This window comes from Harpia harpyja, chromosome 21 (genome assembly GCF_026419915.1).
Source record: "Harpia harpyja isolate bHarHar1 chromosome 21, bHarHar1 primary haplotype, whole genome shotgun sequence".
NCBI lineage: Eukaryota > Metazoa > Chordata > Aves > Accipitriformes > Accipitridae > Harpia > Harpia harpyja.
Genome location: NC_068960.1, coordinates 13,306,270 through 13,324,264, shown reverse-complemented (window position 1 = coordinate 13,324,264; position 17,995 = coordinate 13,306,270). Strand labels below are relative to the sequence as shown.

Genomic DNA, 17,995 nt, shown 5'->3' with positions numbered 1-17,995 from the left:
CATCAAGAAGAATCTCACGTATTTGAGATGGTGTGGCAGGCCCAGCCATCCTGAATTTAAAATGAAGCCAATATAAGCTAAAACATTTACACTTGGTGTAGCCAATCCCTAATGACAGGAGATTTAGCTGTAGATAAATCAGGGCAGTTTGCTCAGTCTTGCCTGCATTCCTCTCCTCACCTATTCCTTTCCTCTTTCCTGGAAGATTAAGAATATTTAAGATCCCTATCAATTCCCATTTTGGTGTAACACGAAGTCATCTTCACCTGCAACCATTTGCTGTTTCAAAATCTCATGTGCTGAGGAATCATTTCCTCAGCACCTCTAGACACACACAGAACATGGGAAAAATATAGCTATTTTTGAAAAATGTGTGCTGTAAAATCTCTTTTTCATTTAGGTAACATGACTTTTTTAGAATGACAGCCATTTAATAGACCATTAAATAAAGTACAGGAGGAATGTTTGGACTTCTGGATTATGCAACCTGAAAGATGAACTACTGAATAGTTCAAAGAGAGGTCTGAAAATTTGATTTATCCTCCAACCTTAAACCCAATTAACTACATTTAGTTACAGTCTATAGCAAGTTGAGCAATGGAGAAGAGAATAGCATGCTTAGAGTGCAAGGAGCATAAAAGTGTGTCTAGAAAGAGAGCTCTCCCGCTTAGACCTCCTAAGAATCCAAATAATATTACTAGAGAAATTAAAAGTGAAAATGAGCTTATTCTCAACAGAGAATGGAATATCTGTGTTGCTAGATTCAAAAATGGAGGGGGAAGGTGAAACTGCATTAAGAAAGATTTTAAAGTAATAAATGCAGTAGTGCGTATTTGTAAAATAAACTTTTTTTTAAAAAGAAAATTCAAGCTGAGGATAATGCTCAAAAACCGCAGACAAGCTCCATTATGGAACTGTCAAAAACTGCATGCAAATAATTTTACCCTACTGTGTGGAAATGCCACAAAATATCCAGAGACTTATGATAAATTTCTGTCATTCCTAGTTCGATAATGATGTGGCCTCGATCCCAGAGAAATACAGAAGATGGCCCTCACTTGAAGAAAGGGCAACAGAATAATTTGGGGGAAAGATCCTGGCCCGAATTATAAAAATCCTCATTTATGGCCTAAAGGCCGGGACTCTCATAAAAAATACAGTTTCAATAGCAAATCAAACCCTCGATTCACTATTGTAGGTGCAAAACTCAGCTTCAAGTACAGACTTGCAATGGTACATACACCACTGTATTTCTTTTGAACTTATATATTCTTTCCTGTTTTCTCCATCTTCATATGGAATATTCCCTTCGGTTTAATCTCTCCAGGATTTGGTTTAATCTCTACAGGATACAGGAAGGAAAGCAGGAAATAGCTAAGAGCACGGAAGAGCTTGTTTGATGTCAGACTGAATTAGCAATCTTAGGGTCCTCATCTCATCCACTGTTGTCTAAAGCACCTTACAAATTCACTGCATTACACACATGGTTTGACCACCTCATGCACGCCTATTTTTCTTTTGAAGATTGCACCCAAGGAGGGTGATAAAGAAGTATTTGGTGTGTTTCTGTGTAACAGCTAGATAAATACAGCTAGCCTAAGACAGACAGACAACTTGCAAAGTTACGCATTGCTGTACCTCATGAAGATCCCTCTCCCGCTGCACCCTAAAGCAGTCTCTAAATAATATGAGGATGATTGACATAATCCTAATCACTCACCCTCATAGAGACCATCGAATCAGAGAAAAAGAGCAAGGCCAGATCCTGAGCAGAGAGAGGAAAGAGCAGAGCATGTTCTCCCTTGAGTGCCAATGCTGGCACGAAAAGAAAGTCTGTCACACCGGCATTTCTCACAGAAAACAAACAAATAACTCAGTCCTATCACCCTCTTCCCAGCAGATGGGAACTGTACGCAATACGCGGTCATCATCCTTTTGTAAGAAAAAATGTTACACGACAACACGGATACTAAATGCACGGCCAGGACTACCTGACTAAACCTTTGAAAAGAGAAGAATTTTCAGGGATGTTCTTTCTACTTTAAACACACCCACATATCCCTGGCAGTGTTCAAGGCCAGGTTGGATGGGGCTTTGAGCAACCCGGTCTAGTGGAAGGTGTCCCTGCCCATGGCAGGGGGGTTGGAACCAAATGATCTTTAAGGTCCCTTCCAACCCAAACCATTTTATGATTCTATGATATTGCAAACATACTTTTTAAGCTGTCTCAATTCAGTGAAGAAAATAATGCTGAGCAAATGCAAAAGCTACCTCATCTTGCTTTATAGAAAACTATTTATTACTTTTATTTTATCACATTTTTCCACTTACAAGGAAGAGCTACTCTGGCAAGCTTTAAGTCAATAACTAGAAAGCATAAATTGAGTTTGTTGGGTTAGCAATAACAGGCTGCTGCAGAGCATAGCACAAGACCAAAATCCTTCCTCCAGAAACGGCATCTGTTGTATACCTTCTGCTGCTAACCTTTGTGTCGCTTTGTGTTTCTGAAGGTCCATATTTCACAATGACACTCTAAATTTAAATGACAAAATGCAATGCGAGTGCTTTCATGTCTTATTAATAGGGAGTGTTTTACAGTCCTGGGTGGTTTGAAGACATCCATTTAAAGACTTTGAAGTTTTCACAATTTGCTGCAAAATCTCATATGGGGTATGCAAATGTACCACTCTTCCCTCATGGCTGCTCCTTATGCTGACAGGAAGGCACCAATACTGCAACCAGCAGGGCTCAAAGGAAAAACACAGTACCCAGACAGATTATAAACAAACAGGAGGAGAAAGAAAAGCTACCACCTCCTGTAGCCTCATTTTTCAATACAGAATTAGTAATTAGCACTCACCAAATCCTCAGTGGTTGGTATAGTTTTGGTACTGGGAAATGTCCCAAATAACTCTGTGTAGCACAAGAGTTCAAACTCATGCCAGAGAAGCCATTTTATGAGTTGATTATGTCATTAGAAAGGCAAAGAGCTAAACAAATTGACAGCCCCTTCCTCCACCTCCCAGTGAGGGAAGACCTTTCGTCTCCTCTGCACTCAGTGAAGATGTTACAGCTCTCCAGAAATGCTCAGCCAGCCATACCTTTAGCTCTAGAGAGGAAGAGCTGCCCTGAAAGTCTTCCTGCTCTTTAATCTCCTCTCTAGTATTAGCTGTAAAGAACAGGAGCAAAGCACATTTTACCACCACTTTCCACGGTAGCTGCGATTCCTTTACAGCAGCAGAGAGGAGAGAACCATCCTCCTTGGGAATACGGGATTTAAGAAATGCTACATAATAATTGGTGCAATTCAAACAATTCAGTACAGTAAAGGTCAAAGGAAAGGCCTTTAGGCTAAGTAAAAGCTCACTGATACAGAAACAATATGCAATTTTCACTCGACAGTGTCAGGATAGGCATATTTACAGGACAACTAAATACGCTAAACAACAAGGATGGAACAAGGAAAATAACAACCCAACAGATGTTAAAAAAGCATGCTGTTTCTGCTATGGGCCAAGATAATATATCATGTTAGGCCACAGAGCTGCTGACAAAAGATATACCAGCAAATGGATTATTAGATCATGCAATTTCTAGTTAAAATATCTGCATTTCTTCACAACTTTTAGGGAATGTCTACCATGAGGCATCAGGATCCTTCAGCTGTCATTACCCCTTCTCTGAAATCAACTGAGATTTCTCAAGAAACTACCCTATAGTATCTTGGTTACTTTTTATTATCACAGTACTCTGACAAAAAGCTGTCAGAAATCTGACTGTTAGGTTTTTCAGTTCTTGTCCAGTGAAGTTTCAGCTATACTATTAGATATGATAGCTGTCTTTTCTCGGCTACATGATGGTAGATGTTAGTAGCCAGATGGAGCTCTCTGTGAAGACCTTGGTTCATTTATTCCAGGCAGGAATCACGCACCCTCTGCCCACTCATTCCTACTTAGATACAAATGTGTACAACCTCACACGGAGCTTGTAAACCTGGCATATGCTAGTTAATCAGAGCAAAATTAAGTTCTACATTAAATCCTGCATTAATAGAAAGTTAAAGATGATTGGTTATGTTTAGAATAAACCTGGATGTAAGTAACAGTTCTTGCAATGGCATTTAACTAGCAATTGTGCCATGTAGTACCTGTTATTCTTGCTTCTTGTAAAAACTCATTGGCCACAAATGTGTAGGACACTTATATCTCACAAATTCACCCAGAACACAGACCACCATGGTAATTTTATCTGTATCTATCTGGGAGCACCAGTAAAAATTGGTTTTATCCTGGAACTCACCTTTACACATGGAATACACTCATCTTTAAATGCTATACAGACCTCCCTACCTTACTTAACATACATGATATGCACAGCTAATTAAACCACCTAATTTTGCCCTGCTAATTATATTCTAGTATATGATTTTAATAGTGGATTGATTGGTTTTATTTCTACATTAAAAAAAAAAAAAAAAAAGACAGACTAACAGACTGTGAAGTTTGCAACTCAGTGAAGGTAATGGGCTGCGTGGGACACCCAGGTCACACACCACTAAGATAAGCTTAATGGGAGAGTTGCAGCTGGTACTGCTGGGCCTCAGGATTTTTTAGCACTGGCACAGTGTTCCTGCAGCGCTTTGGTGATATTTAGGCAACACTGTTAACTCTGGCAAATTTACCAAGTTTCACTGAAACAAGCACATTAAACTTGTCTTCTTAAAAATCTCTTGCTTGAGAACAGCAGTCCCTTTGCCTGTCAAGATTAGCAGCAAGAATATGAATGTTGATGTCAGAAGTTTGAGTAGCTGCTTTAGGATCTGTCAAAATATCTTGCTGGATGCCTGCTGAACATGCCCAAAAGTGATTTTCAGTCTTCAAACTATTACCATCGAACCAGCTTTTTTCAGAATCTGATAATCTGACAAATCCCTCAGTCAACCCCATTTACATGTGAAGTTACCACTTCAAAGTTTTGATACTGAGTCATTTGTAAAGGAAAAGGAACTTATTTTCCTAGGGGTAAGATGTATGGTCTTCAGCTATGGCTGAATGGATTTCCTATAACCTCAAGCCTCGAGTCAAGTATATAAATTTTGAGACCAAGGAAAAATTGTGTTTAAGTAAAAGCAGATTATTATTATTATACTAAAACCAAAGAAAATTGAGTTTTAATATTAAGTCTTGTATTTTCAGGAGAATACTGGGTAAAAAAATCTTCACATAAATCACAATTGCTGTTTCTTACATAAATAATAAAGTAGCTACTCGCAATTTCTATGTACCTTAGTTACAATACAAGGATTAGCAGGCTGTTGAATTGTCAGTTTTTCATGAGTAAATAATTTAATTAGAATCTAAGACTTGATGTTTTCCACATAGGATTGAGGATATTTAATAAGACTCAGTAAAACAATTCTGTGATACTCATTGCAAAGCTGTAACTGGAAGTAAAAGCATGCGCCTGTCTGGAAACTCAGAGCAGGAAATGTTAGATCTCAGATGAGTAACTTTGACAGTTTTGAAACTGAGCAAAACAGCGCAAGGAGAAAGGAACAAGGAGAAAGAAATCGGCTAAGAGATATGGGGTGAGAAATGCAACTTGGAAAGAATGTCAAGATGACACTAGAGAGATGTTCAAATAAACCAGGGAGTGGGCAAGGGCCTTCTCATGTCTCTAAGCCAGAGGAACTGTGCTATTATTTCTGTGACGCTCTGCTGATATAAATGTGGGGTGCTCTGAGATAGCTGAGAGCTACATCCAGCTTGCCAGGACAATTGATTAGTCAGTTTATTTGTCTTCATCCACAGAGGCAGGGATCAGCTTGTGGTCAGAAGAATAATTCTGGTGGTGACAGCCCGTTCTTGGCCGCCTTTCACTTCTCCCCTCTGACATAATTAAACCTGGCTCCCTTCCCATAGTCCTATGATAGAGAAGCAGAAACGAAAGCTCCAGCTAGGGGCAGGCTGTCTCTACCGAAGTGACTCGTCTGGCCTGCTACCAAAAGGGCTCTAAAGCAAAGGGGCAGCTAGGAGCAGATGCCTAAATTTTTTTCTGGGCAGGAGCCTCCCTTCAGGCACTCTTTTCTTCCTCCTAGAAGCCCCTCAAACACGACAATGAGCAGGAAGGGATTTATCAGATGGAAAACTGTGCACAGACAACGTAAGTATCAGCTTACAGAGAGTCTTGTAGCCCAGCGCAGCAGGTGGAGCGTGCGCTGCTGCCATACAACATGCACAGTTAGATACAGCAAAACCTGCACCAAATCTTCCATTCTCTGACAGGGGAGTCACACGAAGGTTAAAACAGACTCAAGTTATTTCTTGGAAATAATATCAGTTCATATATCTAGCATTTCTTTGCTGCTGTTAGCTTATTTTTCAAAAACATCAAACCTGTCTCCCCTTGTCCTTTGAATGGTCTCTTTAGAGAAGTTTCAAGGTACAAAGTGTAGGAAATTATTATACCATAAGCATTGTTGGCTGCCTCTCCAACCATTTTCTCCCTTTGGTGCATCAAACTAATATTCCCCAAGTAGTACAATATTTTCTTCCAGAATATTATATATGACATGCAGACTGTTGAAGAATTTTAAAATAGGGTAAGAAATTTTCATAATGGTTACTGAGCAAAAGATTCCTCCAAAGATTCAGATTGACACATTTGGATAGGATTAAATTTATCCAGAGAATTAAATTTGCATCAAATGAACATAAATACATAGCATAATCTAGGACTACTCTCTGTGGTTTTGCATGACCAGCATATTTACTGAGATGTCCTTCAGTAATTCTTATTTTGTCATTATTATTCAACATCATGAAGAGTCTTGCAGTCTTGCAAACTGGAGTTTCAAGTTGATTTTATGGGATCCTAAAACTATAAGAAAAGGAGTTCATAGATTACAGCAGCAATTTAGATAATGCAGGATCATGGTTTATGAATTTAAAATAAAACTGGTGGATGATACAGGTGTATTTTTTCCTTGTCTCACATTGCAAACAGTTTCTAAGGTCCCCTGTTTTTAAAACATGGGACCACAGATAACCTGCAAAACTCAGAGCCAAAACAATCACAGGCTGAGGTGGGACCTGAGGTGGGAGGTTTAAGGAAAAAAACGCTCATGATAAACTTTTTCTTTTATTACTTGCATATATGATTAGCCCTGTTATTAAGACACTTTTCCTTCTAGTCTGTATAGAGGTTTATGGAGATCACTTGCCTACCAGGAGAACACAAGTCAAGAGTCTGAATTTTTTAGGAAAATGTTATAGGGATTGTCCTCCAATTCAACAGGAATTTCAGAGTTCAAAAAAAAAAAAAAAAAAAAAAAAAGAGTTTACTTTTACTCTAAAATCTGTCAAAGAATAAAAAACAAAGCAAATAAAAGGACTGGAGTTGTCAAGATATACAAATCCATACAAATTTAGGTAGTTAAGGCCCAAGTTTCTGGAGATCTTTCAGTTATCCACTTTGTTTTACTAAATTGTGAGCAGCAATGCAAGGCGTGTTTCACAGAAATCTTCTGAAATCCACGTGGCTTATCTTCACTGATATGTTGCTCTCCCTTTTAAAACTCTTTAGACCTACTTGGAATAAGGTAAAATTATCTTTTCTGAACTGTTGTGACAAACCTGCTACAGCAGAATATCATCATTGACATCCATGACATTAATCTGTCTACTTATCATTAATAGGGTTCTACCAAGTCTCGCCTATCTCCTCTCGTGGCTTTTACCCAGGGGTAATGCTCACCTTTTCCCATTCGCGATCGTTGTTCAGTACTATCACCACCAGCCTGGGGTGTGCCTGATAACCATCTGCTGTGAAGGACAAATCTTTACCTTCCCAGGTCACATTCATCATAAACCTAGAAGGCAAGGAAAAAAAAATTCATTGTAAAATTAATGAGCTGTCCAGCAGTTAATGAGCAAGCTAGTTCAGTCATCAGAACCACTGATGAAATACATGCACCAAATCCTGTTAATGCTGTAAAAAGGCTACATTTGCAGCATGGGGACTCTGAGCATTTCAAGGCAGTCCATAGCAGAAGACAAAGCAAAATATTGTTTACATACGAGTTTTAAAATGCAGACATGATTTTTAAAGCAGCTTCCACATTATGTATGACATGTACACTCCATGAATAATCTTTTTGGCACTTTGCACAACCTGACCAGGTTTTCAGGACCATTTTAAACATGTCTACATCAGCTCTGTATGTAAAACTATACTGTTGTCTCACTAGAGTAATACTGAGAGGTAAGTGCATCTACTCTGGCTTCACCCGTTTAGACCTCCAAGAGTCCTGTCAGCCCTTCCCAACACTGTAGCTATACACAGTGTCTTTGTGACACTTGGATAAATTCCACTAATGCCTTCAGTCAAAACCAGACATGAAAACTTTGAAGGGATTGATAATATTTCAGTTCAGTAATTTCAAAAGTTTTAAACTTTTTTGTATTTAGGTTAATTTTCAGTGGTGTTCAAAAGTTATATAAACTAATTAGCACTTTGAATGGAAAAAAAAATTAGAGGGAATCAGAATAAAATATACAGGAGGAAGAAGGATTTTTAAAATTTTGTTGGAAATGTCAGTTCGATCCTAAATTTCCTGCCTTTAGACTTACCAGTTCAGGCATTGAATCAATAAAATTGTTTATTTACCACAGGGTCTTTGTTCAGCTACAAAGAAATTTGTATGAATTTATGTCAACAGAAGGACATTACTCAGTGCTACAACAAGAGGTACCTCTCCTAAGATGTGCCACAGTACTGCTGCTTGCTTTCTCCGTTCTCCTGTTTTGCCACACTAACCTGCATGTTCTAAGGACAGAATACTACTATCTTATAAGCAATCCTGTCATTAGCAATGATTACATCATCTCTACCGAGTCATTGCTCTGACCTGGACTGTGCCATTGAGGAACACTTATGAACTCTAGTGAATAACACTGCAGGTGGCTCCACAAACACCAGCCATGCGCCAGAAGTGCTCAGCAGCCAGACACTGCAGCGGACTGATCTACCCTGGGACAGGGATCTTTGTACTCTATTCATTCACCTTAGAGACATCCTTCAACTCTACAGAGTCCTATAGCTTTTCTAGCCATAGATCTGCCCCGAAGGTCTTAAATTCCTTATTGTGTTTATACCAGTTCTAATATAGTCTACCTACTTTTTCCATTTCCTAATTAGTATGCATAGTTTTTAATTTCTAACTGTTGCTTTCCATTCACCATTGAACCCTCTTTTCCAAAGCATTGTCCTTTTGTTGATTTAGAAATGTCAGTGTTCTGGTCATCTAACAAACTTGACTTTCAACTCAACTCAAAAACAATTTTCTCTCAAAATTTTCCACAGATTTATAACATAAATCCATATTTATATTTGCTCCAGTTACACATAGCTTCAGTCTCTCTCAGTGAGAACAGATTGTTTCCACTGCTCCAGGGTCAGAAAGAGTAATGAGAAACTGCAGTTTTTATTTAAAGTGCAAATACAGGGAACTTACTGCCAAGAGTCTGAACTACCACAGTATACAGGTCAAGTTCCCGGACTGTGATATTGAAAAAATCTATCATTTTATACATTATCTGAAATTCTGTCACCTAAGAAAATCAGGGATGAAAGGGAAGAGAGTAAAAGGCTTGTATTGACATTGGTGTTCTTTGGTCATGTTGAAAAAATCAAAACTTCAGACTGTCAATATGAGCCTGACAGGGCTATCCCTCAGGTGAGAGGTAAAACTGCAATTCAAAATCTTGCAGATCCCATGGCACTTCCAGAAGATAATGTGCCCTCCACCCCATATCCGTGGTCTGAAGTTAATTGCATTGAATTGCACTGAATCTCAGTGTATTTCATTGAAAGAAATTCAGTCCAACCTTTCACCTAAGTGCTCTTCTTCTGGAATTCAACTCAATACCAATATCATTCCATCCCACAGACAGATGTGTTTTGAAGTGTGTTAAAGTTACTTTAACTATTCTTCATACATTGCTTTATAATGTTTTACCCACAAGAAACTGGTACTGGTTTATAAGTTTGTTTGGGTGGTTGGGTTTTTTTTTGGGGGGGGCTGAGGGGGGGTGGTTTGTAGCAGTGGTAATAGCATGGTCTCCCAGTGAATCTGACATAGACAAAATTCTTCACTTCATATTCAAAGGACAAGGCTTTGTATTGACATAACTGCGTGAAAATCTCAATAGCAGAAGCACACTAAATAAAAATATATAGACCCAGAAGAAATAATGGCATTGTATCATAACTGTTAATAATTAAATGTGCACTGCCCTAAACAGTCATATTAACATAATTCAGCACCAGTTTGACAGCAATTTGTAAATTCACCCATTGTAATAACTCATATTTTGTGACAGACTTTCGGCGTGAAAATTTTCCCCGTGGCAGAACTTTGCTTTTTAGTCGAACTAATTTCCCGTATATGACATTTTTCATCCAGCACTGAAAGACCTTGCTTGGGAATAAAAAGCTTGTTTGCCACCTTGAGAGGAGGTGGCAAACCACCAAACAGAATTTGCTTGTGCATACATGTAAGAAACCAGCATAACGTTCGCTCACTGCTGAAAATCAAATGCATTGTAACCCAAGGAATAAAATGCCCAGGAAGTCACCGCAAGGGGAAAACAATGACATACTGTGAAAACATGCACTACTTGTATTCGTATTTCTGCACCCTCCTTCAAAGGTTGCCTCCCAATTCATACATGTGAAATAACGCCCCCCACAACGAACACATCATCTTACGGGGCAGGGCAGAAATCACCTCATTTCAATAAAACTGAAAGCCGAGCATTTTGTCTTCTCTTAAGGGCTGGACCACAAATAATGCATGCTGTACTACATCAGGCTTTTGTGCCCAGTTGAGTTTTTAATTATGTAGCCATTGGTGACTCAACTTGAGTTGAACCCTTCTTTTATGTAGTTTGGTAGGATCACTACCCCAGATTTCAAACACCACTCATCATAGTTTGGAATTAATATGTAAATGCCCTAGCCCAGAAGCTAGTCAAGGGCCATCACAAGATGCAGTACTGTAGCTTCAGTGATGCTCAAGTTTCCAGAAAGAAAGATGAACCACAAATCTAAACTGAAAAACTGAACTCAGTGTGTATCTTTAAACTGTGTGAATTTACCAGCCATTTAGTAGTGAAACACATTTTGCAAGTTAAAAAAAAAAGTCCCTAATCTGTAAATTCTCTTAAAATTATATTGTCTGACTCATATACAAAGGTATCAGTGAGTGACGCAGTTTGAACTACCCCAGTTTCTCAAATTGCAGCAATAAAAAAGAACTTCAAAGGGATTCTTGTTTTCCCAAGCACACTCTTCTGTATAGAATTCATCAGCTGCCTGTGTTCTTCAGAAACCAATGCCTACGATCTACATTCCCTTTTGAATTGCCATTTTTCTTCCACAAAGGACAGCAGTCCTGCTCTGCTTTTACTGGCCAAGATCCTAAACTGCTTGTCTCTACAAAAAACAACCATGTGCTTTTCTGTTCCTGGTTAAGAAGAGCGAGGAAAAGAAAGTATTTATATTATATTTTATTCTCACAGAGCTTTAAGTTTGCCCAAGATTAATTCTGTGCAACATGTCTTTGGCTTCTGAATTGGTCAAAATATATTTCTGAAGTAGTTTTGGAATTGCATATTTCTGTTCTTAAGTAAATGAGGTGCTTGATTATTTGAGCTTGCAGCATACACCTTGGATTAGTAGGTAATCTGCTTTCATACTTCATTAACGCCATAACCTTTGCAAAGACATGATAGCAGGAGGCCTTGTAATGGTATTATGACACTGAAGTCTTAATTAACTTTTGCAAACTTAAGTTTGTGACTAAGATTCCCCAAGTGATACATGTATGAAAAATGGGGGGGGCGGGGGGGGGGGGCAGAAGTTAACCTATTCTCACACTGAATCCAAAACAGGTTTTTATCATGTGAAGAACCAAGCCTGTAGTATATATTTCAAAACACTCTCTATACAATTATACAATTTATACAATTCTTTTTCGCTTGTCACCTTCCCCAACAAAACTGAAAAGAGAAGTGTTGAAACACCACAGCAGAACTCTGTTCCTGTTGTATATACAGCAAGCCTTTGAAGCACCAAGGTTACAAACTGCTCTCAAGGTTTCCAACTTAATTTTTATAGACTCAGAAAGATCAAGTAATTCAGATATAGCTTCAGATTAATGCCAAAACTGTGCAATATTTACCCATGTCAAAATTCTGACTCTACCCAGAAAGACAGAACATATTTGAATAAAGTGGGTTTTCCTACACTGTAAATATTATATCACAACTTCATTGACTCTAATTTCCATTAACAAATGGGGAAGATTTTGCCAAAAGGATCAGACCTCAGTTTTTAGAAGACCATTTGCTACTGTACAATATTGCTGAAACAGAGGCACCTTTCTGGCCAGTCTCCTTACAGAAGACATGGACTTTCTTTGCCCGTAAGGTGTTTGGTAAGGATTTCCTATACTGTGTGAAAACAGTTGAAACTCCACCAAAGCGTGACTCCTCCTGGAGCAGAATCTTTGAGACTTTCTGGTTCTGTGTTATACAACAGGAAACATGTTTGTAAGCTATGGGATTTCTTTTGATGTTTACCATATATATGTATATACATATATGCAAGATACACAAGTGTTCCCATAATAGATGCAAGGATTTGAGAGCAAAAGCAAGAAGGTTTAGTGGATTCTATGGTGGGCATTATTTTAAGGAAAAAAACCTATGTAAATTATAGAGATCACCTTGTCTCAAACAAAGATCAATCCTAGCCCCAGCTTCATAAACTTCTTTGGGGGAAGTGAGAAAACAAACAGCGACAGAATGAAAGCGCAACACTGCACAGGAGAGCAATCCTGCGAAACCGAAGCAGGTGCGATGTCGACTCTGGAACCTCACCAGCGATGGTACTCAGGGAGGTCCCCACCCAGCAGTACCCTCCACATGCTGTATCTCTGGGATGCCAGACAGGGAGCATCCTCCCAAATATTCATGTCCTCAGGATGGGCACTTTCATGCCCACCTACCTGTATCCCAGAAGACCCTGCAGCACTACTTTACAATTTATTTCTCCCTTAGAGAAAGCTGAGCTTACTCCTGGTCACCCATTAAAAGTAGTGAGCCAAGAGACTTAGCACCTTGTTTCTCCTTCTCAGGTTAACTTTTGCCACGGGCAACAGCGTATGAACCAGTCCCTGAATCAACTGGCTTCTCCAGGGGAAAGCCAAGCTGAGGGAAACACCTGGCCAGAAGGCAAGGGAAATGCAGATTTTTGAGATACATGGGCTAGAAATAAGTCAAAAATAAGGAATACAATCTGGAACCATCCCTCAAAAGCATTGCACAGCCAGGAAGAAGCGCTGCTGTAGAGACAGGATAAAACTAGTCTACTCATTGAAGCAGCAGCACTCTGCGCTTCCTGAGGCCAGGCAGGTCTACTTATGGTTAAAATAAAACTGAAATACTTTTCTAGAAAGATGGAAGGATCACAGCATTAAAAACATGTCATGCGTAAGAAAATACTTTTACAAATGTGTAAAAATTCAGGGCTTCTAGAAAAGACCTGGATTTTAAAAGCTAGCAATTGCATGCATGTACATACACTGACCCAGGAAGTCCTTGGAGCAATGCAATAAATTAAAACTTTTTCATTAATTGATCCCTTAAAAATAAATGCATACAATGTAGTTGTGATAATTATTATACATATGACAAAAAAAGGCTATCACCAAAGCTAATACTGTAAAACAATTCCCTCTTCTCCCCTCCAAACTTTCTTTTGACGTTTTCTCCATTTTGCGCTATTTCACATGTATTTTCTTTCCATCTATCTGCTGAAATATGAATGTGAAACTGTCTGCGCTAGGATCAAGTTGTGTAACTGAACACAATTAGTAACAACAGCTGCTTTTCCTACAGAAAGGTTTCTCCCCTGCCAAGGTTTAAGCCTTCTTCTTCATTAAATTCTTTTTATAACATTACAGCATCTAGCAATAAATAAATTGCTAGATTTGGGGGGGGGGGGGGGACATTTGTTGAATTCCCAGGGCTACCTTTAAAACCTTCACTCTGGCAGGTGCGAGGTTGATGACGGGAGAAACTGCTCCAAGCTCCAGCCCAGCAAAGCGCCAGGGGCACCCTGGAGGGGCAGCGGGGTGCAGGGGGAGAGCCGGCCGGGGGGGCTGCACACCATACAGGAATTACACCTTCAGAAACCAAACGGGTCGTGCAAACACCCTCAGCAAATGTCCCGTGGTTTTAAAAGCAAGTTCAGAGACAGGAAGCGCAGGCTGTCTCAGATGCCCTTTCTTTTGGTTGCTCTGATATTTGCTCCTTTCTTTTTTGTTTTATAATGATAATTTTATAGAGATTCAGACTTTTAAAAGTAGAAATTCAAGACTTGTTGGGCTCAGGAACAGACTCAGCTCTGTGATAACAGGCTGGTTTATAATTAGTGTGAAATTCACCTAGTATGCAGCTCCCAAACAGATCACTGGGTGAGAAAAATATAAGGGGTAAGGCAGAGGCATTAATGAAAACATACCACTCCTAAGCTACCTCCAAAGAAGATAACTTAGTTACCAGATCTGTAAAATAAAACACGCGGCCCTATAGCTGTGGGGAGCAGAAAGCCCGTGGGACTCCTTGCTGCCACGAGTTCAGACCCACGTTTCCTGCCCTCATCCTGCAGCCCAGACCAGATAATCAAACTTGATAAATTCCTCAGGTACTATCACTGGGGACTATCATTTTTTATTTAGTGCCTTCTTCACCATGGGGCAGTGTTTAAAATCCGTGACAACACAGGCAATGAAGAGAAACAGCAGAGACTCGGGGAAATACAGGTTTCATAAAAGAAACTCTTCCCCTCCTCTCCCAAAGAAGGAATTTCCAAACTGAGATTTTAAGTAGATGAAATGCCTCACAACCAAGGTGTCGTCTGGTGATATTTCTCTTTCCTCCAAATAGTATGAACCAACCATTTTAATAATCTAGACAGCCAGCCTGTCTGGGCTTGGCATTCACCCAGCATCATACCTAAAAAAGCAGGAGTGAATCCAAATTTTGTCTTTTCTTCTTTATCTTGTTCAGGCTCTGAACTGCTGAACTTCCTTACTATGATTCTACTGTGAAATTTGAAAGATACTTATCAATAGAAACCCCAAGACAAATTGTTTATCATTAAGAAACAGATTTCCTAAAAACATCTATAAAATTAAATCAGGAAACACTGAATGTAGAATATATAATGTGTGGCCTGAAATACATATAGAAATAGGTCTGAAATAGATCACTATTAAACAAGGTAGTAATGCATTTTTCAAACAGTGAAGCTTTTTTAAATACAATTTTGTAGCTTAGGCTATGTAGGATTTTTTTTTCTAAATTCAAATCCTTTGCAGTGACGCAAAGAGCCTCTTCTTCCTCTTCGTGTGTCCTCCTCCTCCACTTCCCCCAGCCCTCGCTCTCCTGAATATAACTCTGCGACGATACCCTGCTTTGGAGCTGTATCTCCCTAGGCCTTGAGCCAGCACTGATGAATAAAATTTTGGGAACAATATGCTCAGTGACTGTGAAAAAGGAATGGCATGCCAACTACTTGTACCTCCTGCCAGCTGCTCCTTAAAGCATTAGTTGCCACTAGGTCTGGAAAAGTCACTTTGCCCCAATTCTGCCAGACAAGCGACAAAACTCTTGGGGAGCCCTTCTGAAAGGGGGGCAAAGGGGAGGGAGCAAAATTAGAAAGGGCCCTGCTCCCTGGGAGGGTGCCACAGATTAGTGTAACTAAACACCAGAAGGTTTGGTGAGTTAATATTATTAGCAATAACATTTCATAAAAAGCACTAATATAGTTAACATTTTGCTGCACCACCTCAGAAGCATCCCAAACTCTTCCCCATGAAGCCTGTCTGGCTTCCTGCAAGGGGATGGTGTCTGCAGCAGCTCTGTCTCCAAGAACCTTCACTTACATTTTAAATTTCAAGGCCTGCTTTCAGCCCTGAAGGCTGGCTCTGCTCAGCTCCAGAACAGAGGCCATGCTTGTTCTCCTGTTTTAAGATTTTTTTAATTATCACAAAAACGGGGAAAATGTTCTAAAAGCCCCTAACGTGGTAACTGTTTGGTATTTTCTGCTTCCTAAACTGACCTAACCTGGGAGAAAATTCTGATACGGATTTTCTATAATTTCTTGAATCACTTCATCAGTAAACCAGCACTGCATTGGGATCTTTTGGGTGGAGTGTTTTCCTCCACAACCCCTCTTTTGTTGCCAGTGAAGTTTGATTTTACTTTCGGAGGAACATGACAGCAGTTTAATCAATTAGGTTCCTGCTGAACTGATGTGAGCTATATGGAAAATGCCCTCATACTACAGAAGAAGGCAATTACAGCACATGAATTAAACAAAGTGCAAATATCTAGTTGTTACTGTTTAAAATCTGCTCATCAGCAGTGAGTTAGACTTTGTGTATCCCTGTGTACCAATCCAATTGCTACAATATTCTACTACTGGGTCTCCTGATCAGAAAGCATCCCTACACAAATTAATGAGGCTGAGTGGGATCCTGCCACTGACAAATTTTTTTCTTGTCTTGAATATCTTTTCTCATTCATTTTTTCAAGTTGACAATAATAATTTCTTGTAATCCAGGACATCTGAAATCAGTTGTTAACATTAAATCTAGGACTGGCAGCTTGGTCCTCAATTGCAGATGCTTGCCTAAATATTCTGTCCTCCCTGGAAATCTGCTGTTCCCTGCAGCCCTGGGGCCTCAGCCCCCCCGTGAAGGCTTGCAGCTTTGTTCATGCCTTCAGCCATTTAGGTGCATCATCCTCATTTGGATTTGTTTCCGTAGAGCAGCATTCACAGTAGTGAAGGAGAAGAATAAGCAAATCTAGCAGCATGCAGAAGCTGAAACTTCTTCAAGCTTTAAAGTTACCAAAAAATGAATATTGAAAATATACTCAAATTAGCTGCTTTCCTCCACAACAAGTAAGCAATGTATGTGTCTACTGAAACTTGGTTTACAGTCTCAGATCATCACCCTGCATGCAGTGCACTCCTGTGAGCATGCAGTGGCTCCAGTAAAACCACAGTGGGATCACGAAATTGGAAAGACAAACAAAATATCCTGGAGAGTCTTAGGTGAAAGTCAATAACATTTGTTCTTCTGTACAGCGAGTATGCTACTAGTGAAAAAGCACTTTGCTTCATATATAATTAGTTAAATAACGATACATCCCCAATCATACAATAAAGCAAATGATACTTATTTTTCCCAAGTTTTTTAACAGAACTTAAATGAACAAATCCTCTGTAAATTGGCTGTTGATCTGTATGCAGGAAAAGATTAAACAGATTTTCTGGATTATTCATCAAACCATTGTGTCCATTTAATCCCTGATTTTGCTCAAAAGAGGAAAATTTATCTGTTGTTGCTAAAAGCTGGAATCAAGATATTAAACTTGATGAATGACTATCAGGACTAGAGAGACAATATACCCTTGCCCTCTGAAGAAGACACTGTCCTGTAGCCATGCTGTAAGCAAACAGCAGCGACAAGAAAATGAACCGTGCAGTTGTCCATGGAAAGACAGCAACATTGGGTAGCACATTTCAAAATACTGTTCCCACCGAGTCCCCAAGTTTTTAAAGTAGGGTGACTGAGGGCAGGACCAACTAATGCATTTGTACTTGGCCCTTTGCACTCACATTGCTCCTGCTCCTTGGCTCGGTGATGACGAATAAAGGAAACTGTGCTTGGGAAGGGTATGAAATGACAGCCTGCCCAGAGCAGTTCGGACAGCTTTCTAGTCCTACACCTTCACTACCAAAAGTAAGATGAGCGTCTAAATCCTGCATATTATCTGGTTGTATTTGGGAACTGAATGTAACTAAATGTAAACACCATGTGGTAAATGCCTGACTACCTGTGGATAGACACGTCTTT

The 17,995-nt window shown here is 39.5% G+C and overlaps 1 protein-coding gene across 5 annotated transcripts in view; it reads right to left on the bottom strand.

The window, feature by feature from the left end:
• GRIN2A (glutamate ionotropic receptor NMDA type subunit 2A) overlaps nt 1-17,995 on the bottom strand; it is a 196,864-nt gene that overhangs the window by 67,277 nt on the left and 111,592 nt on the right. For all 5 annotated transcript variants that reach the window (XM_052773033.1, XM_052773034.1, XM_052773032.1 and 2 more), the window contains one exon: nt 7,756-7,870. In XM_052773033.1, coding sequence (XP_052628993.1) covers nt 7,756-7,870 — 115 coding nt within the window. The remainder of the gene's footprint in view (nt 1-7,755; nt 7,871-17,995) is intronic.